This window comes from Buteo buteo, chromosome 25 (genome assembly GCF_964188355.1).
Source record: "Buteo buteo chromosome 25, bButBut1.hap1.1, whole genome shotgun sequence".
Taxonomy (NCBI): domain Eukaryota; kingdom Metazoa; phylum Chordata; class Aves; order Accipitriformes; family Accipitridae; genus Buteo; species Buteo buteo.
Genome location: NC_134195.1, coordinates 2,542,354 through 2,566,924, shown reverse-complemented (window position 1 = coordinate 2,566,924; position 24,571 = coordinate 2,542,354). Strand labels below are relative to the sequence as shown.

Here is a 24,571-nt window from a genome sequence, read left to right as displayed (position 1 = left end):
GAGGGAGGGAACAGACGCCAAAACAGCTGTACTGGCCTTACCCACACTCCGGCAGAGCCCTCCAGCACCTCGCCACCCTGGGCACCCCTCGCCTCTGCCCTGCTGCCTTTGGGGGCTGTCCCTGCCAGGGACATTGCAGAGGCTGGGGCCACGGGAGCGAGCATGGGTATTACTGGTCAGGGAGGGGAATGCTGTGCCCGTTCTAGGAGCTGATCCAGCCAAAAACTGCCAGGGGAAAGGTGGGGGGATAACCGAGTCACTCCCTGGAGCTGGTGGGACCAAGGGTGCAGCGCTTAGAAGGCAAAAGGGGAGCAGGGAGGGGAGTTTGCTGCTGGACTGGCAGCAGTTCCACGCGGCTTCTAATTTGGCATACGACACGCAGTGTTTCTTCCGAGTTAAAAAGTCTTTGCGCCCTTGGTGCTCCTCGCCCCACTGCACCCACCAGCCCCACGCGCTCCCCTCAAAAAGATAACCCACCCGCTCTGCGCTCTCCCCCCTCTGCTTTTTGATATCTAGCTGACATATTACAGCCCCTCGCCCCACAGCACCCTGCCAGCAAGCCAGTCCCCCGCCATCCATCCCTCCAGGCTGGCATGACAAGCGGCTGCTCGGGTGCCTTGCCGGGGTGCGAAGGATCCTGGGGTAGGACCAGCCTGTGGTGGGGTGGGTGCCGAATATCACTTACGCACTTAAAAACTGCCTTTCAGCAATGCAGAGCAACGGCAGCTCGAGTTAAATGACAAAGAAAGAGGCATTAATGCATCCTCCCCAGTGCTGTTAGATACTTTCTCTTAAAAATGCATTTATGCAGCCGAATTGTCTGCAGAGAGGTGGCAGCTGAGTTTCTGCTTGCTGAGGGGATCATCCACCAAGAAAGCAGAAAGAAAGAGAAAGAAACAAAGATGCCCGAGCAAGAGCCAGGTAAGGGGCTCAGGCAGCTTTGGGTGACAGCCGGCGAGAGCAGCCAGCTGGGGCAGGAGGGCAGCGAGGCAGCTCTAGTGCTCAACACGGTGCAGGGGGATGTAGGGCAGCAGGTACCTGAAGGATTGCAGAGGGTCTGGAGTAAAAGGCTGGATTTCCTGAGGATACATCATCTGCAAGATATCAAAGCTAAAGCCAGCTGCAGAGACCTGCAGGAGCAGGTTGTGATAGTGGACGGCCAGGTAATCGAGTGATGGATGAAGCTGAAAAGGCTGCCTGGGAAAGGAGCTGAGAAGACTGCACACACAGTGCTGGACTAAGCTGGAGCCGCAGTAGATGGTTCCCTGAAAGCATCAGCTTGAGGTGCAGTGGCTAGGAAATATGTGGAAAGGAATTAAACAAACAAACAAACAAAACCCCAGGAAAAATCTCATAGAAGCTTGCTGGTGAGGGAGCTGGCATCCCCCTGCCTAAGCTGGGTCTCAGGATCACCTCCTGCTGCCTTTCACACAACAGCTCACCAATCAAGGCAAACAGGTACTTTGGTCCCCATATTGCTATTTGAACATGATATTGCACAGTCTCCTGCCTAGAAAAGTGACAAGCTCAAAGTTTCACAAACCTTAAATTTCTTTCCTGAATGTATTAAGTGAAGAAGGGGAAATTTCATAAGTATATTGGGCAGCATTTAAAGTTGCCTGGAACAAAGTAAGTTGAGTGCATCTAATACCTTTGCCAAAGGCCTTGCGTTGTCCTGCTGCCACAGCTGGCTTTGCCCTGTCGGGGTGTTTGTAAGGGCAGGAGAAGTTACTTATCAAGTGCTTTGCTATTACAGGTCAGGAAACTATCTCGTCCTCTGAGGGTCTTAACATAGCCATTCATTCCTGTCCACCTGCTTACGAGTCTCTGAAAGCATCTCATCTTCACCTTCCTTAACAGCTGTTAAAATAAACAATAGTTATTGCTAGTGTGGCCATCATAGTTTACGTGTTACCTATTCATCTCCTTTCAAATGAAAAAGCTACTTCAACATCTAAACATTTTATTTTGATAATACAGTATCTAGACAGTTTACACCGAATCTTAAGGGACAACTGAATGTGGCTCTTCTGTTCCTACTTTCTAAGTTAAGCGAATTTAATTTGGGTATCTCCCTCGTACCAGGCAGATCTGACACTCACCCCCGCCCCCCAAAATCTAGGGAGACTGCTAATTTTGGGGACTTGTGTGGACACTCTGAACTTTACAGTGCAGTTCATAATAACCATCTGACATACGATACAGAAGGGGAATGAGAGTCCCTGTCATTTTGAGATAAGTGATGTAAATGAGTTAGTCCAAAGGCCTCAGTTTTGCTCAGTGACAATATCCATGCAGAATGGAGAAGGGGTTTTGTATTCCAGCTAGCAAACTACTTCTGTATCTAGGAAAGACTGTGCTCCAACTATGAGCCAGTTATCTACAATATAAGAAACCCAGGATGAGTCCAGAATGTTTGCAATAGGAAATAAACATCCTTACAATTAAAAATAAATCAATCATTATTAGGTTTTTATACTGAAAATGCTTTACTTTCCAGTAATGTAAATCTGGGCTGGAAGTCTTTCATTCTTTTGCTCTAACAAGTATGATGTGGCTCTGCTCAGAAAGGTTGGACATCCTTTTGCTCAGAAAAGTCAGACTACCTACTACAGAGGTAACTGTTATGTTAACAAGACCGAGAGTAAATAAAAGCAATCAAATCCCAGTAACACCTTAGCTGGATCGTGTAATTGCACACGGCCACCCTCTCAGCCCAAATCACTCTGGTCAGTGTGAAATTCACCCCCTACCATGGCATGATGGTCCTTAAAGCCATTCATCTGTGAATGTGCAAACACATTCTTCAGATGCTGCAAGAGTGAATATGGCTTCTTGTTTCTCACTCAGCTGCGGCTGTTGCTGGACACAGACCTCCAACTTGTTCTGCTACAGGATCAAGAGGAGCGTGCAAACAGGAGGAGGGGAACCACAGGATACGCAGCTTCCTGAGGGAAAACCCAACAGCGATGTGCCATCTTTCAAAAAAAGCGTATGTGGGAGAAAGGGAATCAATCTGATTACCTGGCACTGGCTTTCATTTTTTATCTTCAGCCTGCAGACAGGCTTTATTTTCCCAGTGCCAGGTAAGTGAGACAGGATCACAAGGGCAAAATGGTGTTTTTCTGAGATGGTCCAGAATGAGTAGGGCTAAGGATTTGAACACATGGACCCTGACAAGCAACAGCTAGACAGACCTGGTTTGCTGTTCCAAATCCTTCAGCCTATGTCTGTTTTTATATGATACCCATAAAAAGCTTTTAAGACTGTGAGACAAAAATAAAACACAGAGCATGTCTATATAAAGGCATTCAGCAAGAAGCGCTGAAATTTATTCAAATTAATTACAATAGAGACTCTGACTTTGAACTTCTAATTCACAACAGCAGTAAAAAAAGGAAACGGTGAAATGGGTTGTATTAAAGTGCAATGATGTGGAGAAAACCATTGAAATAACACAAATGAGGCTGCAGTGAAAAATGAAAGGACAGTCTCATCCTAGCAATGACAGCAATATATAAGTATGTTACAGATAATTTACAAAATAACTTACATAGATGAAGATAAGCTGAATCTCATGTTGCCATTCCATTGTTAAATCAGACTAAATATTCCTGGTCAGCACAGTATTATATGGGATAATTAAAAAAAAGATCAGAGGATTTCTGCGTTGGAAAAGATGCCTGAAGTAGAACCCTGATCAGCCTTTATATTGCAGTATTGCAAGAAACCTAAGTATTTATGAATTGTAAAGTGACACATTCAGCAGCATGAAGACTATAAATACATCTTTTACATTGATACATTATATCTACAGATATACATATCTACACACACACATATACACACAAGCACATACATGCACATATATATATGTGCATGAATACATGTGTGTGTATATATGTTTGAATTTGTACTGACCGTGGTCAGCTGCATTTTGATTGCATCTGGAGTAGGGTTGCTTTTGCAACCTAGGAGTAAGATCTTTCTTTAGAGTATTTGTCATTTAAGTTTCCTAAGCCGCAGCCTCTAAAATATAAAATTCTGGCATAAAGATAGACTTCAGCGCTCAGCCATCAGAGGGTCTGATGACTGATTAAGAGCAGATCCTGTTGACATAATCTGCTGTGCTTAGTGCTTCTGAAAAACTATGCTTTTAATATCCACATTATTTTTAAGTAATATGGTACATGAATCAGTTAAAAACCTATTTTCATATCAGTAAAAACACTTGAGAGATGGACAGGAATGAATAGAATATTCCATACATGCACACACGTTTTGGACCATTTGTAAGGATGACATGCAAAGAACAGCTGACAATGTGAAAATTTACAACATTGGCTTACATCAGACCTTGAAAAATGGTGAGTGTAGCATCACCCTTCCTTTAAAAAAATTTAAAATATTTGTCTGTAGCATAAATCTGACTCTTCTCTACTAAAGAATTTTTCTCCCATGCTCCCCTTTTATAGAAAAATTATGTCATTGTTTTTTTCTCTTTGAATAAATCTTCAAACACTATTGACTAAAAATACGTCTGATTTCTAGCCCTCATAGGGTTTTTCTGAAGGAAGGCTCTTGACCCATAGTGGAGCCACAATAGTATCCTCTGCCTGTAACTGCATGTTAATTGTGAGAGCTGAAGATGGCCATGCAATTACCATTTATTAAGAAATCATTTAGTGACTAAGAACATTTGTGTTTCATTGTGCACCTATGTAAGGAAAAAGATACTACTAAATTGCCAAGGCTATGTAAACATAGTGATCTTGGTAAAGAATTTGGTTGTGAGGCCAAAATACCTCAGAAAACAGCTATTCCATTGCACACATCATTAAAAGGTTAGAAAGGATAACATAATAGTTTCTTCTGATGCTGTTGTGGTCAGTGAATCGGTCATGTCTGCATCCCAGTCTCTAGGGAGCAGAGGAATATCCTGAAGACCCAAGAGAAGAGAAAAGGCTGGACCAAACCTCCTTCCCAGTTGCTGTAAGAGTCCCATTCACTGCACTGAGCGAGGTATGTCCTTGGAGAAAGGGGTGGTTTGGGGAGGAGAAATTGTAAACTCAGATTTATTTTCTTCATACCTATCCTGTACAGTGATTACTATGTTATTAGTTTACAACAAGGATTTAGCACCGAACACATTTTGTTTTCTCACATTCAGGTTCTGGCTGTCAGGAAATGATACAGTTCTACAGGAACCTGACTGTGTATCAGTGAGAAAATGTGTTTTATGCTAACAGCTCTGCCTGCAGCTTCAGACTTCAGGTCAGAAGCCTCTACAAGACTCTATTTCAAATCATTCGACTTTTATTTACAACTTCACATTCCATGCACTTTTCATTGGGATCTTCTGAGAGAACCTGTAAAAATCACCATGGAAAATACTCAGAGCTGGCAACACAGAACTGGTGGTGGTTCTCCGTTGGAGTCCAATGTCTGAGAACTCTGCACAAAATGACAAACTCCAAATATTTCCTTCCATGGAGGTGGGGTGAAAATTTAATGTTAGCCCTTTATGTCAGAGAAGCTGGTGCTGCTGGCATTGCAGCTATCACTGCAACTTGATGATGTGCTCAAAGTGCTGGAGGCAGTGCCCGATTCTGGGAAAGGAAAAGGAAAGAAGAAAACAAAAAAGCCACAAGAAAATATGATATGGTGGTTGTTTTTCACAACTTTGATAATAGGAATCTTCAGAGAGACAATCATCTCATCTAAAACAAATAGCCTACCAGAGCTGCTTAAAGATTGAGCTGATTTTGAATTGCCGATGAGCATCAGCAGATTGTTTGCTGGGATCCAACCTTCTTTACCAGTGCTCAGGTTCTTTACATACCTAAAAAGATATAAAAAATAGAAAGTCAGATTGCTTCACTTGATGCCTTTGAAAGTTTTGCCCTAAACATCTGCCTTCCAAACACAGTTCTGCATAGAAAAATTTCCAAACACAGATCTGCGTACCAAAGTCCATCCTCCCCTTCACGAATCAGTTGAACTAGTTCTCCACTTTTCACTGTAAATTCTTCAGAAACTCCTTTCTCATAATCAGTCACAACTGTGTATTTACCAGGAGTCTAAATGCATACAGAGGAAAAACATAACAAATTATTTCTGTTGAGTACTTTAAGGTACATTGCAGCTTTTCTTATGAAATGATAGCACTTTTCCCTTCTTTCTCATGTGCGTACATGCTGAAGACAGTGTAAATATACATACTGAGAGGCAGTAAAACTTTGCTGTTTGATTACATGCAATTTCAGTACATGAATTCTCACACCCTGAAAAACATTCAGTGAAATGTTTCCATTACAACAATTAGTCCAAATCTCTACGAAAAAAACCCAACCCCCCCCGTCCTTAAACCAAGCTGGCAAACAAGTGACATGATGTATGTGTGGCAATCTGTTGACATGGTAGCTGAGCATGTCATCGCTTGACTGCTGTACTATATGGCAGTCTGCAGGTACACAAAGGCACCGATGGACCTTCTTAAGGTACAAACACAAGGCTGATTTAAGAGAAGGGGATATTTTCCATTGCCCTAGGAATTTTGCCCAGCTGAAGATTTGAAGGCAGACACTTTCCTTCCTGCAAGCTTCAAAAGCATTCCTGTATACTGCCACACACAATGGATCCGTATCATTTGCTTAGCTCAACAGGAAAGCATTTCTGGTTACCAGCTTCATCTCGCCTCCCCCTCCTCCTCCTTCTTCCTCCGCATCTGATGAATTCAGCGGATCTTCAGCACTAGACCAGCCGTCATTTTCTTCAGATGCATCAAGAGAATGAGATGTTTTAGCCCAACCTTGGGGAACAAACAGCCAACAGTTAACTTTGCAGCAGTGAGCCACTGACTGGAAGAAACGTTCTTCCCACTGAAAAGCTCTTAAGTGATCAACATAAACAGGAGGAAAACTGTACACGGGGAAGTTATTACAGCCAGTGGCTGAAATTCAGAGCTGGCGAAAGTTGGCCCGTTTCCATCAGAGTAAGTGGAGTTGTGGCAATGCACAGCAGTGAATTTGGCCCTTTGGACTTATAGAGAGGGAAACAGATGGAAAGAATGCAAATTCCCAACCAAAAAGCAGCTATTTCTTTCTTATACAAAGACAAACGATGGCTAGATACTCTTTTTCTTGGGAGGGGCTAGAAGACAGGAATGTACACTTCATGGGAAGAGGATGAACACACACGGTTGTCACCCAAAGCAACCTAACGAACCTGCTGGAACAAGGGATGGATGTGCATTGCCTCCTTCAAACTGTTGAGCATTTAGAGCTGTCAAGAAATTCAACACAACCTACAGGCACTCTGTACTTCACCTGATTAGGCAGCTTATTATTTAAGGGTATTCAGGTTGACACAAGGATACTTAATCACACTGACTTATCTTGGTGTTAAGCCACCGCACCAAACACCACAAGACCAATCTCCTGCCCATCATTTATTGTGAAGTGTTCCTTCTTCTCTCTCAGGATGAAGCATTTCATTTATTTACGAAGCTGAATCACATCCAGAGTGCACAAAATCTTTTCCAAATAAAACTATAGTAAGTTTTCCCAGTGGGATGCTTTTCACTGAGGTCAGCAGCTGCTAATAAATGTGTCGAGCTTATAATGAAAAAAAAGTCATAATAAAAGAGACAAATATTTGTAAGTAAGATTTTGGTTCAAGCCAAATGATAACAATAAAACTCAATGAAAAGAATGAAAGGAAGGACAAACCTCCCAACTTTTATGTAACTATTAGTTAAGTTGAGAAAGCACCAGCATTTTTGCTCTTCACTGCTTCTGAGGCATTTGTCGCATGGCTGGTTATGCCATTGCATTAGGAACAAAACTGAGCATCGTCAGAGTAAAGTCAAAGTAATCTAAGAATCATAGAAACAAATCAAATCACACCCAGAGCACACCAAATGGAATGGCACTTTTACCTCACCTGCACTGCTGGATGACCTGCACAAGGTTAGAAGTACTGACCCATTTGGCCCTGTCCAGGGTTAAGAATGAACTTCCATCTGTGAAGAAACTGAGTAATAAATTCCTGCTGTATTCCATGCAAATTCCTTGGAAACTCACATCTTATAGTTGGCTTGTGGGACACAGCTGAAACCCTTTCCATTATTTCCAAGTTAAGAACAATGCAACAAAAGAAAACTTGGTTTGTTTGTCCTAATTATTCCAAGCTCTCATTAGAAACAGAACCAATGAGTTGCACAAAAGATAAAGAAAGTGAAATCATGGTAATTGCTCTGCCTGTAGCATCATACTCACTGGCCTGCTCATCTGGCGCATTTTGGGTAACAGCTCTTTTTCCTCAGGCTCACTCTTTTTGTATATTGTGCTGATGTGGGTAAGAGCAGACCTGCCTGATCCTGCCATAGCAACAGCACTCCTACTCCTCATACAAGCTGGCACTCTACTATTAACAAGTCTGTATAAAAGCCCATCTCATCCTGGGCAGGGAAGGGAAGCGGTCACTATGGTCATATTCACATTAGCTAACTACAGGCACCAAAATTACACATGCACATTCCATGTGCATGTGTGTATTCTGCACGGTATAACAGAGCTCCCTATAAAGGCAGGAAAGGTAAGAAAATGGCAGACAGTCTTGAGAAAAGACAAGGTTATGCAGAAATGAGTTTAGATTTGATGGTGCCAGGAAAACCAAGAATTCATTAACTGCTTCTCTTCAGAAATGGGCCCACAGGTTTCTTCACAGAGATAGGATCTATCTGCAAGAGGTGAACCTGTCACTAATTCATTTTCCTTGAGCTCACTGCGTTGTAAGTCCGAGTGACACAGCAGCAAAAGGAAATGAGTGGGGGCAAAGTGCTCTGCACTGGGGAGCTGTGACCACCAGCTGCTGCAGTTTCACCCTGAAATGCCCAGGTCAACTGCCTGCTTATCCCTCTTTGAGTTGGGGAAGGAGAAGAGATAAAGTGTCAGAAAAGAGATCAGAAGGTGCAAGACAGAAAAGGGATTTTAGATGTTTGAAATTACTTGACTTGGTTTAGTGGTTTCATAAAGTGAGAGGCTGCTGGACAGGACAGCAAATCAGACAAATCTGTTCCAAGGACCCAAGAATTTTACTGTAAATTAGGAATGATCAAGGACTCTCCACCCTGGAAAATTCCAGCATCCATGGAGAAGGCCACAAAACACCCTTTGCTTTCTGATAGACTTTCCAGGCCCTCAGGATTTCCATGGTACCTGGAGATCTCAGAGGTTTGACTGCTACCTGCAGAAGATTAACCTTGTAACTCCCATATCCACACTTGTGGAGTTTCTGCATGCGTCGGCCTGGGATTACATTGCCTGCTGCTCAGACAAGGTGAGTGGTGTTGTATAGTCTCCCCAGCACAGCAGCTGAACCTGCATTGTTTCCACAGGTGAGACAAAGACAAAGGCTGTGGAAACCTGGAGAGGAGGAGGATGGTAGGGCTTGAAACAGCTTCATCTTTAGAATAGCATTTTCTAAAAGAGATGGTGGTAGAAAGAGTCAGGAAGAGAGGGACTGCTCTCCTTACACTCTCTAGTTGATTAGCCCTAGGGATTTGTACTCAAGCCTTCACCAGCAGCCTGGCGAGTTAGAAATGTGTCATTTAACTGAAATGCTTTTCTATTCTTTCCTTAGCTGTGGGTTGGGAGGACAGGGTGGAAAAACTGCGTACTGTTACCCAAAGAAAGATGCAACAGCACTGCGACTACAGTAATAAATGCAGATCTAAAATGGAAATTCCACATGACAGTGATGATCCCTACTCTCACTAGAGTACATGAGTTTTGGATTTTTTGGTTTTTTTCCTTTTTTAAAAGTTAAATCCTCTCCACAAGGGGCACAGTGACAGTAGGATGCTAACTGGAAAACCATGTGTCACAGAGCAGCTGGACACCCCTGTAATTCCATTAAACACCCAGCTTCTGGTTATTTCTTCAGCAGAAGATCCCTTCCCCACTGCCCTCTCCTAAAAACTAGTTAGCCGTATGCTACTTTATTTGATGCCAAGGTAAAACTTCAAACAGTTGTGCTATCAAAACCAGTATATACAGAAGCTGACAGACCCACTTGGAAAAACTCAACTGCTATCAACACTGCTGCACGCAACAGCACCATATAGGTATTCCCAGCGCTCTGATGTACCATATTACATGAGGGATGTGTGGGTATCTGTGGAGTACAAGATGTGGTATCACTATACCTCTTAAACCAAAAGGAGTTGGGTCACTCACTACTTCATGCCGTTTAGCTTTTTTGTCAGGACTGGTAGGAGAAGCTGCAGGAGGATGAATAGGCAAAAAACACAGAAGAGAGATATTGAAGAACTGGAAAAAAGAGAATAGGTGGATTGCATGCTACATACCTTTGAGTTTACACTGGAAAACAAGTGGATTTCTGTAATCACTCTAATTTTAGCTGTCATCAGTCAATTACAGCAGAAGGAATTAATTATTTACATGTAGTTATTTGAAGATAAATCGACAAATTTATTTTACAGTAATAGATGAAAGTATATGTACACTTTTCCAAATGAACTAGACATCAACTAATTACAATTAATTTCAATTTTAGACAAACACTACCAAATTAAGCAATCATTTTTATATAAATCTAGTGCTACAGCAATACCTGGTCCTGTAAGAAGGATCATTGGCAATGTCTGGCTTTTAGCAGAAGGAGATGGAGTTTCTGTCAAGGCAAGCATGGGATATTAGTGCTCACCTCATTAGCATTAGATACACAACCCTAGAGCCTCTCCAGAAAGAACTCAAAGGTAATCATGTTTTAAAAAGGCATTCTGAAAAGATGCTTGGAAAAAAAAGAATCATGCTCTTGAACAAGTGCCATCATCTGAATGCAATTCAGACTGTTCAAAGACAGCTGTTCAAAACAAGAAGTGAATGTACGAGTGCAATTACTTGGCAGGAGGAAGCAAGAAAGGTCTCAGACTCCTGTTGCCTGTTTTAGAAAAAAAAGTAGAGACCATTTCTGGAAGCACAGGGAAATTCTTATTTGTTTTTGTATCCAGCAAAACAACATTGTCATACACATTCTGCTGTATTCATGCTTTGGGAGTTCTGTTAGCAAGGATGCTAATATAGAAATACTCTAGAAAACCTTGATTCCTTTTTGCCAAGTACAAGTGCATTTGGGGCAGATCCACTGAAGCTAGAAGCAGGCCAGGTGTCTGATCTGAAGACAACTTTCTTCCTCTAGTTTTCCTACAGGAATAGGGCACTATAAACTCCTTCCTTGGCCTTGACAGTGAGACTGGAGGCATTGGAAACCGCACTCCTTCCCTTGCATCTCCAACAGCTCCACTTTTCCCAGCTGCATCTCCCCCTCCCACTCTGGAGCCGGTTTCTCTTGAAATCTCCCTGTCAGGGTCAGTGACTCATGAGCCTATCTTGAACTTAGGAGAACAAGCTAGTGCATACACTGAAAACCTGCTACACTACGCACACACAACACAAAGTGATGCTTTAATTACAGCCTTAAACAGAAAACAATCTAGCTTTTTTTTTTTTAAATTACCTTTCTGACTTTTGAGGTTAGTAAAGCCCTGCAGTGTAAAGCGCTTTTTTGACAGTACAGAGCATTCTGAGGTAGAGCTAGTGTCATCTACAAAGGAAGAAAGAGACACAGAAAGAAAGGGGAGAAGGCCATGAAAAGATCAAGGCAAAAAAATCGTTTGCAGCCCTGCCAGGGAACCTGCATGTTAGAATGAGAAAGGACAACTGAAAGCCCAGGTACAACAGAAGAACCCAAGTGGCCAGTTGTTCTCACTGTACAGGGGCTTGTACTGCCACCGGTTCAGTAAATAATCTCCATGATGGGAACCAAAATTCATGAGAAAAAAAAAGAACAAATCCAAAAAGAACAAACCCAAAACTCTTCAGAACAGGTAATGCTGGAAATTTATCCAGAGGAAGATAACCCTGAGAAGCTGGGCAGCTCTAAGAGAAGACCTACTGCATACTCAGGCCTCATAATACATAGCTCCCACCTCCTTTTGGCTACCCCTTATTCAAGCTGACTTTGCGCCTGTCCACTCCACACCGTGGAATGCTGAAACCCCAAGCTAAGGGCAGATAGGACCGGCACGCTGGTGTAGCGTGGGCAGCTCTTTGTGGGTGGGCTGCCTTAGGGCTAAAAGCAGTAAAGCCCTTCTCGTTCAGGTGTAATGCTGCATTTCCCTGCACTACCATGGCTACTCTGCTGGTGGATCTGCCTGTGCATCTGCAGTGCAGGCATGCTCTTTGCAATTGAAGATAACAGTACATATGTGTAAACTCACCTTTGCCTTTCTCAGGGTACTTTGGTGCTACTGCAGTGCCATAACCTTCTAGACTTGCGAGATCAGCTTTTCTCTCCTCCATTTTTTTGGTGTTTCTGATGTGGTTCCGTGAAGGACTGTTTATTGAAAGAAAGTTAAGACAATTAATTGATCTGCAGCAAATTTGGGTCTAAACAGGGGTGATGACCTTTGGTCGTGGGCTGCCTTTTATGTACAGGTATATGGGCTGAAAAACATTTCTTAGCTACTTCCCAGATCATACCTTCCAGGACTGAAGAAGTCATTGGTGACTGTGCATGGAAAGACAATGAGCATGTACAAAGGAGAAAGACTCCCCTAACTGACTGCAACCACACGTACTATGGCAGTGGGAGCTACTGAAAAGACAGCTCAGGACAACTTCCACTCACTCTCAGCTACAGGCACACATTTTGTGCTGACAGATTTCTCCTGAATGTACTAAGAAAAAAAAGAAGAAAAAAAAAAAAGGGGAATAAACTCTGCCCCTCAGAAGTTTTTAACACAGGAAAAGATGAAGGATGAACAAAGAACGTAGGCTGGATCTTGCAGTTGGATTCCCATCACACCTCTGATTGGGAATGGAATGGAGAAAGACATCCCACAAATACTATACATCTGGGAAATTCTCCCTGAGTGATAAGCAGATGCATAAAACATGCAGGGCAGAGAGCTACTGATATATATTTGAGAGTACACCATATGGGAATGACTGAAAACATGAGCACATGGGCTTAGGAGTATATACACATATCACAAAAAAAGAGAGAGTAGCAGAGGATTAAAAAGAGGTGTCTGAGAAGGGCAGAACAGCAGGTGGGAGTAGAAAAATATACAGGCTGGTAGGGTGAAGGATAAAAAAAACAGGAAAGGAAGAAAAGCTTGACTCAGAAGTTGGGACACTGGAGGAATCAACAAATCAATTTAAAAAAAAAACTACAACAAAAAAAACAAAAAAGGAAATTGGAGAAGAACAAGGGATGGAGAAAAGATAATGCCCTGAAAAAGACAAAAAGGAAGATAACATGACATTGGAAAAGGAAGCAAAAAATAATCCAGGTGAAGGTAAAGAACAGAGAAGGAAGGAAAAGGCCGCTGTTCCACATAACTCTCTTATCTGGAGTGTAAAGTACATAATTAGCTGTTCAACAAACAGACTCATAATACCACCAGGATTTTGGCTGGTGCAGAAAATGACTTTTCTGTGTTGCTCTCTATCAACTGGCAAAGCCCATGTCACTGCTGCTCAGTTTAACACTTCTGGAGATGTATAAACCCCAAGCTTTACAGCTTTATAGTAGGAAGAGACCTAAAAACCCCCTAAAAGATAAGGACCAGTATTAAGGGATAGGAGTAATGAAGAACTGCAAACTCGATGTATTAGTATTTTTACAAGACAGCCAGGCTGATTTGACAACATACTTACTTACCTTGTACAAGATGATGCTGGTAGAGGTAAACTCTGTGTTTGTTCTAGTGTCCTGTGCTGACTAGCTTCTGTAATGGAGGAAACAAAAAGAACTATTAACATCGATTTGTGTTTTGAGCTTTTCATTTCTATAGTCCTACACAGTGAAGATATACAGGGCAGGTTTTGAAGTTCAAAGAGATTAAAACCCATATATATATATATCTCCAAAATATTTTACCTCTGCATGCCTGCAGTTGACTTGTCAGCACTTTTCTTATTTCATTTACCCAAGTAGCTTTAACTTCAGGGGTTGGTGCCTACCCGAAAATAAATACAATCAGCCATAAAGCATAGAATACTTATTTCATTCAGAGTGGTGTGCCAAAGCACAGCTTTGGAGGAATCCTTCAAAAGGGACAGACAGAGCTCCCTCTCTAGTCCTTCAGCGAACAGAAACTAGTTGTGACAACTGGAACACGCCGAGGCAGAGGCTGTGCACATGCTACAGTCAAACCCCGGCTCCCAAGCCATCCACTACTCCAGTGAGAGCAATAGTAATGGTGTATACAATATCCTCCAGGGATATTGTAAAATGTGATTATTTTTCCCCCCAAAAGACTCTGCAATTGAAATATATTAAGAAACTACCTTACGAATTAATCTGGCGGTGGTTTGGGTTCCCCTCCGCTCCCGTTTTTTTACATTTCCTCATTACTGTCTATTAGTGATTTAACACAGGAAGAAAACTCCAGATCTTCTTAGGGTTAGACTCCCCCATGCCCTGTCTTTTTGCTCTCCTTTTTATTTTTCTTAATGTAGTGGCATGTTATTTACCTGTATAATGTAAACTTCTTCCCTTGCATTATACCAGATTTCAAATTTTTTTGCATCACCTTTGACATTTTCTGTTATTCCAACTGCTGCCATCTGGAAGCAAAGAGAACAGAAGCTGACCTACCACATTGCAATTCCGGTAACAACAGAAGCAGGCAGCTACTGGTATTCTTCGATACCCTATTTCTGAAAAGGAAAATCACATCTTGCTTCTTGCTGAAGGAAAAGAATAGCCAATAACATATGATCTGCATGTTGGACATCAGGGATTTAGTGCTTTGTATCAGCTTGGCTACCTTGGAGGGAAGAAAGGTTTCCGTATATTAAATTGAGGCTGACCCATGAGATGTCTCTTAAAATCCAGACCACCAAATCTTACATCTATTTTACACTACCCTGCTCTACATTTTCTGTATGATTAATATAACTGACACTCAGCTAGACTAGTACGGTTTGGATTTTCTCAAAGGGTGATTTCCTGCCCACCATCTCTCTAACAGACAGCAACACAAAGTAACACAGACCTGCAGCACCAGTTAGGTTTGCCTGAAACAGCAAAGCTCCCAGTGCCAAACCGTAACACAGCTTCACAGACAAAAAACTAGAATGTTGTATTACTGCAGGCTAAGCCCTCAGTACCTCGACCTTACTGGACTGCTCGGTGTCTTACATTTAAGGAGTGTTTGTAGCTGTAAGAAGGTGCTTTCTCGTATCCCTCTCCATTTTCTTCTCGCTTTTTACAGAACAGCACTGCTTTCTCGTGGAGGAAGAGGTGTCGCTGCATTGGCTTGAAGCGTGCCAAATCCTTCACCTTCGAGTGACCCTTTTTATGATCAGTCCAGACATTGAAGGATCCCTGCATTAAAAGCTTGCCCAGCTCATTCAGGTTTCCCTGGAACAAAAAAAAAGTGATATGTATAACTACAGAGAGATAATATCAGACTAAAACACATACTCTGAACAGGTCTTCACAAGTTCTGTTGTTCCAAGTAATCTCTCACATCAGTGTTTATGTTGGGTTTTGAAACATAATAAAAATAAAGTCAGTGTTGGATTTTTACGCATAGTTTTCTCTCCCAACACTGTTCAGGCACTATTTTACAGTCAAGAGTACCAGTAGCAGATGTACAGAGATCTACCCATACAGAGAGGGGGAGGCACAATACACATACTTGGTTGCTTGGGGTTTTTTCCCCAAACTCTGCTCCAAAGCTGCTTATGTTGTGTTTCAGGGTTGTTTTTTTTTCGTTTGGTTTTGTGTTTTTTTTTTTAACTGGAAGTTTTGGGTGTAATTTTACACACAGATATAAAAACTTAGGAGCAACTCCCATTTGGCAAGTAGCCTAAACCAGGCTCTTTGTGATGATTTTCAGTTTCTAACTCGGTGTCAAGTAGATCAAAGAAAAAAAACTTGGGTAGATGGAGCAAAATATTATTCATAGCAGAAAAACTTCAGAAGAGTATAGAGACCCATTTTCCATTATTTTCATTACACAATTCAGTATAAAGGCACCTTTTGTAAAACTTTCTCCTCATTATTAGTACACAGTATAGGGTATGCTGTACATATATATAAGAAATAAATGAAAATAAATTAAAAAGTAAGTAAAAATACTGTTACTTACATCGTAGCCTGTAATGGCTATCTGGTGCATAGAATCATTAACGGCTTTAAGAATACCCAATATAGAAGTTAATGCCTCCTGAAGATCTTCAGCACCTTCACAGTTCTTGCTATACTTCAGCATTTCCTGAGCAGGCCGGGAATGACAACATACTTAGCTTTGGAAACAGTAGGGACTAGGAATGTTCAAATTTTAACACTGAATTTGGGCTACGTTTTTAAAGTTATCCAGTAAAGTTTTATACCATATAATCTAGTGGGTTAAATACTGGCTGGAATTCAGAAGACCCTGAAGTTTTACTTCTCCTCTCTGCTGCTGATTAGCCAAACGTATTTTGTTCATCTAGAGGTTTTGTAAACTCTACCTAAGAATTTTACAAGACTAACTTTGCAAACATTTTTTTCATCACAATTGGTAACTCCCCCCAACCCAAAACACCCACAACCCCAAAACAAACAAAAAAAGGATATTTTTTATATCTATTACTTTTTAGAAGAGAACAAATGTAAAACCAGGCAAATTTCATTTATTATTTGAATTATGGTAAGGCCTGGGGTGCTAGTAACAGACTTAAACTTACTGCACTGAGCATTGTCTACACATTTAAAAAGGCATTGCTTCTCCAAAGGGATTACTGGTGAAGCTGCATCTTCCAATTTGATCCAGATAAACATAGCTGCAAGTTCACATGGAATCCCCCAGACTTCACAGTATGAGAATAAGCATTTACTCATGGACTGCAGGCAGTAAAGATACTTTAAATCAAAAACGTTTCTAATACTCCTCTTTTTACACAACCTTAATGTAATTAATTCTTTAAAAGCTGTTAAATTCAGCTCAGTTTTAACTCAAGAGTAAATTTGGTCCGAGGCAATTTTTTTAAACTACTGTTAAATACAATTATTAAAACGTGTCTATGTGGGAAATACTTCTTACTTCAAACATGGCAAAACCTTATACAATAATTAAAAAATTTATGATAGTATATAGCTCTCATTTTGCTCTCTCAGCATAGCGTGTTTAAGTAAATCACAACAGCATCCTTCATAAAAACACCATACAGTGCTCTCAGTCAAGTACATTTCCTAGAACACAGCAACAAAAATTCCTGCAATATGGATGAGGCAACTGTAACTGAAGAGTAACAAGTACTTCAGATACTCTCTTTTCTTTGTTGCAAAGGTTTCTTGGTCCTTCTCCATTTCCCCTAATCAACTTTTCATTCTTCTTTTCAGCAGAAATATAAGGGCAAAAGTAGTTATGCACGGTGTCTCTGTAACATTTGCCTGCCTACTAGCAGCTTTTTGGCTGGAAAAGAAGACAACCAAGCTGGAAGTTGATAGACTGGGATTTGTCTCTGTTATGATTTATACATCTGTCTGCTAACTTTTAGGTTTCTTTCCAGCAGGCTGAGAGAAGCAGCATTTAAAAAAACAAATACACAAAACGTACTTAGCATTATAGTTTAGTAACACGTACCTTTAGCAGTAATTGGTATTTGGTTATTCTTTGAACGGGTTTCAGCAAGTATGAGTCCAAACTGAGCTTGTGATCGAGTTTCCTTTGACATTCCTGTAATCAGTGTTGGATTTCATCAGGACACTAATCAATATTTTTGTTATTTGTTCTTGAGATGATTAAATAAAGACAAAAACCCAAACCAACAAAACAAAAAAACCAAATCACAACAAAATGAAAACCACAATTATTTTAGAGATTTCAAGGCAGCATACCTGAAAGAATACAGAATCTGAAAACTGCCTCCACAAACTTTCAGATCGAGGTTTATTTTGACAGTATTTTTCATAAATCTGGAAATCTTCCATCTGAAATTGGTGAGAGAAACAAAAGGTTAATAAATTCTTGTGACTTTAATAGACAAAGCTCAGATGAATTTTTTTCATAATCAATAAGGCTACGAAAAATCAACAATGAAAAAATGCAATTCCTTGAGGCATCCCAAGCAAAAAACCAAATATTCAAAGATCACTGATTTTATAATGGCTACTAATTTTGTACTTGGGACATCAGAGTAAAATGTTCCTGTTAATTTTTGCTTCAGTTGAATGTTAGGTACCTTACGAAGCAGCACATATTATATTTACAAATATATTTCTATTACAATATGAAAAATACTTCTATGAATGCCCAACCATGAGTCCCTCTGTGCAACTGTTTAAAAAGTCTTTGCCCTTTTTTTCCTTATACATTTTCATTTTATGAATGTGTTTTTCACTGGAAGTTGCACCAAGGTAGACCAAGCAATTTGTTGCTCCTTTCAACTTCAGCAACTAAATAGCATGAGTTCAGACTTGTTGAAAGCAAAGGGAAATAAGACTGTTGAAAATGTCATAGCAACTATAGATATAAAGGAAAGACTAGGTAGAAAATCAGCAGGCACAGAAGTACCTCTCTCGGTCCTTCAGTTTTAGGAAACAGCATCTCGACGGATGTAGCCAGTAAACAGAAAGGGGAGGGAGGGCTCCTCCCAGGACTTCAGAGCATCAATAGGTAGTAACAACAGGAGATTGATTTCCATAAACAGATTCTTATTTAGCCTTTAGTATACTACAGGTGAGACTCGCTGTTTAATAAATCCCAATTTAAAAAGTTTAATTCTGTCATAGCTTTCTATGTTGAGAATAAAAATATTTTTTTTGAACTTACTCTGTTGAGGTGTACTCTTTAAAGAGAACAGAAAAGAACAACAACAACAAAATCCAGTAAAGAAATCTAACCAAGTAAAGCAATCCTTTATAGTGATGTGAAATGATGCAGTACATGACTTCTCTCATGTTTTCCTGTCACTTTCATAAAGCAATTTTCTTTCAACAAGGTAGTAGCTCTAACACAATTAATTACCCCACACAGCAGAAAATATCCCCAACTCTCAATTAACATCTACATTCTCAACCTGTTACCTGTTCAAGACAAGCAAAGGGGATGTGGTGGCAATTACTACATGAAAAAAATCACTCATACGTTACAGTCCTAGGGGGGCTTATGAACAAAATACCAGCAAAAGATGACACATACCTGATCCAGAAAGCACCGTCCTACTAGTTCTGGGAATTCTACATAGTTTTCTAGTTCTCTCAAGAATATTCTATGAGGAAGAAGATTTTCTTAGAGCACATGTTAAAAAAGCTGCAGTAATTGTTCACATTCCTGCAATTTGTTTTCTAAACTTTTGGAAACAGAGTTGTAATTCTGTACTACAAAACTAAACAAAACTCTTCTAGATCATGTATTTAAAAAGGGATAGCAAATTAAACAAAACATTCTGACCAATTTGTTTTAGCATACTATTGCTACAACTGAAATCAAATACAAGATTGGGGAGGGAAGGGGGATTTTGTTTCCCTGCCTTATGTATTCAGCAGCAGGATTTGTACAGTTTGAAGTGTTTGGTTTTTCCTTCCAAATACTACCAAACACCACAAAGCAAACAAAGTGACCAAATCCCACCTCCCCAAACCAAAAAAGCCCACCCCAAAAGATCAGTGGCAAAACTTTCAGTTTAGTTTTGCCTGAGTAAGAAATAACTATTTCATGTACTTAACTTCTCTTGAAAATACTTCTCTCTTCTAACAATTTAAATATTATCCTGTGAAGAAATAGTTCTCTAGCAGCAAGGATTCAAACTTCAGAGAGAGGTCACTCAAGTATAAAATTAACCAGCCTCAATCAGATGTAAGAGTTGAGAATTTAATTTGTGGTTTAGAAAAATAATTTACTTTCCATAGCAAATTTCATAAAAAATAAAAGAAACTCAAACCCAAACAAACCTTGCTTTAATTGGCTAGTAACCAGATCCCAGTACCTTTCTTCAGGAAGAGGACCACAATGTAAAATTTTGCCTGTGTACTGCAAACATTTGAATAGTTTCACACAGCTTTGCTCATCTTTTATAGATATTTTGCTTTTCCTCTACTATGTAATATGAACTTTCACGTGCCAGATAGCCAAGTGGGACTCAGTAAGGAACTTTTAGCAATTTAAATCAGATTAAAAGAAAGAGTAAAAGAATCCCATCCAAATGCTATTTTTAGATCTGAATGCAAATCCTCACCTGTTGTGAAAGTGATAAATTTCTTCCATATTCCCAAACAAGATATCCTTCTTATTTTGGAGTTCTGGTGAAATGAGATGAGCCATTAAGGGGTTGTCCATCTCTGCAGCATAACCCTGTAACACAGGAGAGAAGCGCACTGATTATCTCCCATTACTTGCAGTATTTATCTCTCTCTGACAAGGCAGTCTGCCTGCAGGCTGACAGACAGCAAAGAAAGAGCTCAGTATTAATCATGAAAAAATATACAAATTCTGTTTTTCCATCAGTCCGGTAAAACAAACCTACAGTCTTTAGAAAGACACTTGAATAATTACTGCAATTTTAGCTAAGCAAAGATAAAACAAAGTTTGCAATCATTTACACCAAGCAAAGGCTGTGCATTCCCATACTGCTTACAAATTATAGTTCATACTTTTTCTGTTAAGACTTTACATATCTGAGTTTAAAGCCACAATTCCAGTACACACGCAAACCTTCATGCCAGTCTTAGCTATTAGTACGAAGGAACAAGCTGACCGTAGTTATTTCTGCAGGTAACAGAAACCATTAAGCTGCAAGTTCTGTCTTTAAGACATTTTCATTAGCTTTGGTACCAGAGTCATAACTTTACATTCTGACATCTTCCATTTGTCACATAAGGCCACATCCTCTTTATCTGGCACAAATAAGGAAAAGAGAACACGCAGGTGGCTTTAGCCCAGGACCATTCTCCTCTGGTCCTGAGATCACTAATCTGCGGTCTCTCAAAACACTAAAAAAACCCCAAACAAACAACCTCCCCCCAAAACCCCAAATCCAAACCCCCCCCCCCCCCCGCAATCAATCAGAAAAACTGCAGGAATACTCTAGTACCTGTACTGTAAGCAGACTTCTTAATGTAAGTAGATTTTTTAGTGTACAGGCACTGAAGGAAGATGATGCGACCTACTTTAGATTTGGATTAAATTTCTTGCTCTCCTCTTTTTTTTTTAAGCACAATTACCATGAACAAGGTTATCGCTGCATTAGTGACATTGATTATAATAACCTGCACTGAATTACAACAAACTGGCAAATTAAAAGATAAGCAAAAATGCACCTACAAGTAAGATTTTCAATTTCAAAGTGATGTCCAAACTACAAAAAGTAGGAGAACTAGCTGGTAAAGTCAGCTAGCCTGAAGAATTCAAGCATTTGAATAGGACAGCAATTAGGTGTTGTGGTTTTGTTTTTTTTTTAATCAGGAACATTCCTTTAAAAATCTGGGTATTTTTTCCTCAAACACCACAAAAAAGAAAAACAATGGTATAGGCAAAGATGCTGTAGCTCATAGATAGCTAACCATTGATCCATTTCTCATATCTCTCCCACAAATAGGAAAAATGCAGAGTCTGAAAGAGAAGGGGAAAGAAAAAAAGAAAAAAGTGGTACAGCCTTAAAAAAGAAAAATAATTTACGTAAAATGGAGTTAAAATAAATTAACAGGGAAAGAACTGCAGCCACCATGCAGTTTAGATGCTGTGAAGAGATGCATGAAGAGAACAACTCATTTCCACTTGAAGTGAAGATGTTGCTGAACGTATCAGCAAAGAAGCATTGGCATAAAGAAGGGGTACCTAACCCACCTGAAGTGAAAACAAACCTGACAGAGCTCAGTGCTTTGGATTCTGAAAGAACAAAAGCATGAAATCCATACGTTGACAAAACACTTTTGACAATTTTTTTTCACTTCAGGCTGACATAATACTTATATTAAAAATTTAATATAAAAAAACCCCCTTCATGTTTTACTACCTATGCAGTACTTGTGTTTTAAGAAAGGAGAGGGAAAGCTACTCCATACAGCCACAGGATCATTTAATCTTACTTTGAGAATATATAAGGCTTTGCTTAGTCTTCCATTTGAAAGCTGTTCTAAAAGCATCAAAGTAAACGGAAAAAGGAGTCGAATACAATACCTAAAAATAGACTAGACCAATATTTTTCCCCCCAAAAAACTACTATATTTCACAGACTAAAGTGGGATGACCATGGTTATTAATGAAAGGAAAACTATCAAGCTCAGATAAAAGCAGCTGTAGCAGTTTCCCAATAATCAATGTTGGGAACTACCTTGTTTTTTTCTGTTTGAATCCTTGGCAGAGAGCAAATGCATGGCAATTAAATATGGCATAATAATAGGAGACACTGTCCATACAGAGGAGTATCAGGTTATTTTACAGGAAAAATGGCAAGATTAATAGAACAGGAGAAACAAAAGAATCAGGAGAATAGCCAGAACTATGGATTAATAACTCGAATTAAAATTAAAAGCTGGAAGACTGCCACTGAACCATACCTCAGCAAGGATCTGATCCAGAATTACTGTTGGCAGTCCCAATCACCCAAGTTCAAGAGAGATGAATCCCAAACTGCCAGGAGGCAGAGAATTGTACCTGGCATAGTCAGAGTACTGGAGAGTCTATCACATTGGCAGAAAACCAAGACAGCTTGGCCTAGCAGGACAAGGGTTGCACTATACTCTATGCAAAACAAGAGTAATACCAGAGGAATAGAACAAACTAGGCAAAAGCAAGACCAGAATTCAAAACCCTCATACAGTACACTTACTTGAAAGTATGTACTCAGAATTTATCACTCCCGGTCCATAACTTAAGATAGATCCTTTTCAGGACCTTAACATTGGAATGGACACCAAGAGTACCCACTTGGCTCAATTCCATTTAATCCTGATTAAAATAATTCAACCTCAGTTACCTGCAACTTCTTCATCTCCTACAGTCAAATTGAACTACAACAAAATGACTTGTCCATGTCTGAAGACTTAACAAACTTGAGGAATGCCACAGAATACAGCAGCGTATTTCTACAAGCAACTCAGCAGGACTGCAAATGTGCCTCCACAAGAGTGGAGCAAAGGGAACACCTTTGTTTCCTTTATAATTTCAAATGAAGATATTATTATTACAAGGCACCCTGTTCCCACAGTTGTACCCAAGACATTTGGAAGATCACTTAAAGATATGCAAAGAGGGATGCAAGAAACAAATTCTCTCCTCTGACACAAGATTCCTTTGACACAGATTCACATTCCTGTGTGACACAGGACATTCCTGGAATTGACACAAGACTCTGGAATGAACTTTTGCAGGAATTAATGATCATTACAAATCTCACTATGTTCTACCTAAATAGTTAGGCATATCTTATTTTCTGCCCGATTTGTGTTTTCTAATACAAAATCCTAGTTGCATGAATATTTCTAGAAAAAAATTGTACATTCCCACATCTGTGAAAATATGATGAGAGAGGAGAGATGTAATGATCACACTGCTTGACAAGACAAGCAGAGGCATTACAATGATAAGGAAAGCATAACAGCATCCCTGAAATGGAAGAGGTAAATAGATTTACTAACAGCCGCAGTGAAATTTAATCTTTACCTCAAGAACGCACAGAAGTTCTTCCACATATGCTCGTTCAGTCTCAATAAGTTCATTCATTACATGCCTGTAGACAAAGAATGACAATTAAGGCAGGTCTGTTCACTTATGCAAAGTAATGAGGCAACATTAACTTTGTCTGTGTTTCTACTTTACTTCAGACAATAAAAGAACAATTTCCAGGTAATGGAAAACATGATGTTTCATAGATACTTCTGTCAACAGTTTATATATCCTTATTGAGAAGCACGTATTTTTAAAACATTTTAAAATTTTTGAAAATGTGTTTAAATGGCAGAAAAGTAAAATCTAGCATTTTTAGTGCTGTAGTAAATGAATTGAAGCAGTGAAGCATTTTATCATTGAACATACAAGATCTGTTTATGCTGTGTTTGCAAGTATTACAGGAGCTGGAGTTAGAGCTGCATAGGATTATCAAATACAGTCTTAAAGTTACACCGGCCATTTTAAATTAGAGGCATTTAGGACACACTTTAAATATCATGATGCTGCTTTAAGTTTAATTTCCCTAATGGTCAAGCAAGCATGCTTCCCTCCAGCCCCCTCCCCTTGTCATTTTGTACGATTTAACACATGGTTGTAACAGTGGAAAGACAGAATTATGCAGTTTACAGGTAGAAATGCAAGCTCTGCTATGCACACTGCAGGTGGTAATAAGTTAGTTTTTGAATGTAAGTGATGCTGTTTAGTTTTTATATAAGAAAGTATTTTTTGGTAAGATTTATCAAAACAGGGACTAAAAAGAGTGAAATAAAAAGACAAAGTCTTCTGAAGCACGGAGACCAAAACCTCCAATAGATTTACAGGAGGCTTATTATGCAAAACTGTCATCTCTGAAATGAAAATATGTAGTTATCC

The 24,571-nt window shown here is 39.9% G+C and overlaps 1 protein-coding gene across 8 annotated transcripts in view; it reads right to left on the bottom strand.

Annotated features, from left to right (window-relative positions):
• Positions 1-3,302: 3,302 nt before the first annotated feature.
• Positions 3,303-24,571, bottom strand: part of MCF2L (MCF.2 cell line derived transforming sequence like) — a 125,182-nt gene continuing 103,913 nt past the window's right edge. For 4 of the 8 annotated variants that reach the window (XM_075057574.1, XM_075057573.1, XM_075057579.1 and 1 more), the window contains 17 exons: positions 23,693-23,759; positions 20,268-20,383; positions 19,232-19,301; positions 17,929-18,021; positions 17,675-17,767; positions 16,196-16,321; positions 15,241-15,462; positions 14,571-14,663; positions 13,975-14,053; positions 13,756-13,822; positions 12,308-12,423; positions 10,639-10,698; positions 10,211-10,285; positions 6,684-6,811; positions 5,968-6,080; positions 5,739-5,842; positions 3,303-5,609 (listed from right to left, as the gene is read on the bottom strand). In XM_075057574.1, the coding sequence (XP_074913675.1) occupies positions 5,515-5,609; positions 5,739-5,842; positions 5,968-6,080; positions 6,684-6,811; positions 10,211-10,285; positions 10,639-10,698; positions 12,308-12,423; positions 13,756-13,822; positions 13,975-14,053; positions 14,571-14,663; positions 15,241-15,462; positions 16,196-16,321; positions 17,675-17,767; positions 17,929-18,021; positions 19,232-19,301; positions 20,268-20,383; positions 23,693-23,759 (1,717 nt within the window). In that variant the 3' untranslated portion in view covers positions 3,303-5,514. Of the gene's footprint in view, positions 5,610-5,738; positions 5,843-5,967; positions 6,081-6,683; positions 6,812-10,210; positions 10,286-10,638; positions 10,699-11,544; positions 11,632-12,307; positions 12,424-13,755; positions 13,823-13,974; positions 14,054-14,570; positions 14,664-15,240; positions 15,463-16,195; positions 16,322-17,674; positions 17,768-17,928; positions 18,022-19,231; positions 19,302-20,267; positions 20,384-23,692; positions 23,760-24,571 lie in introns of all 8 variants that reach the window. The other 4 variants (XM_075057578.1, XM_075057577.1, XM_075057575.1 and 1 more) reach the window with 2 other exon arrangements.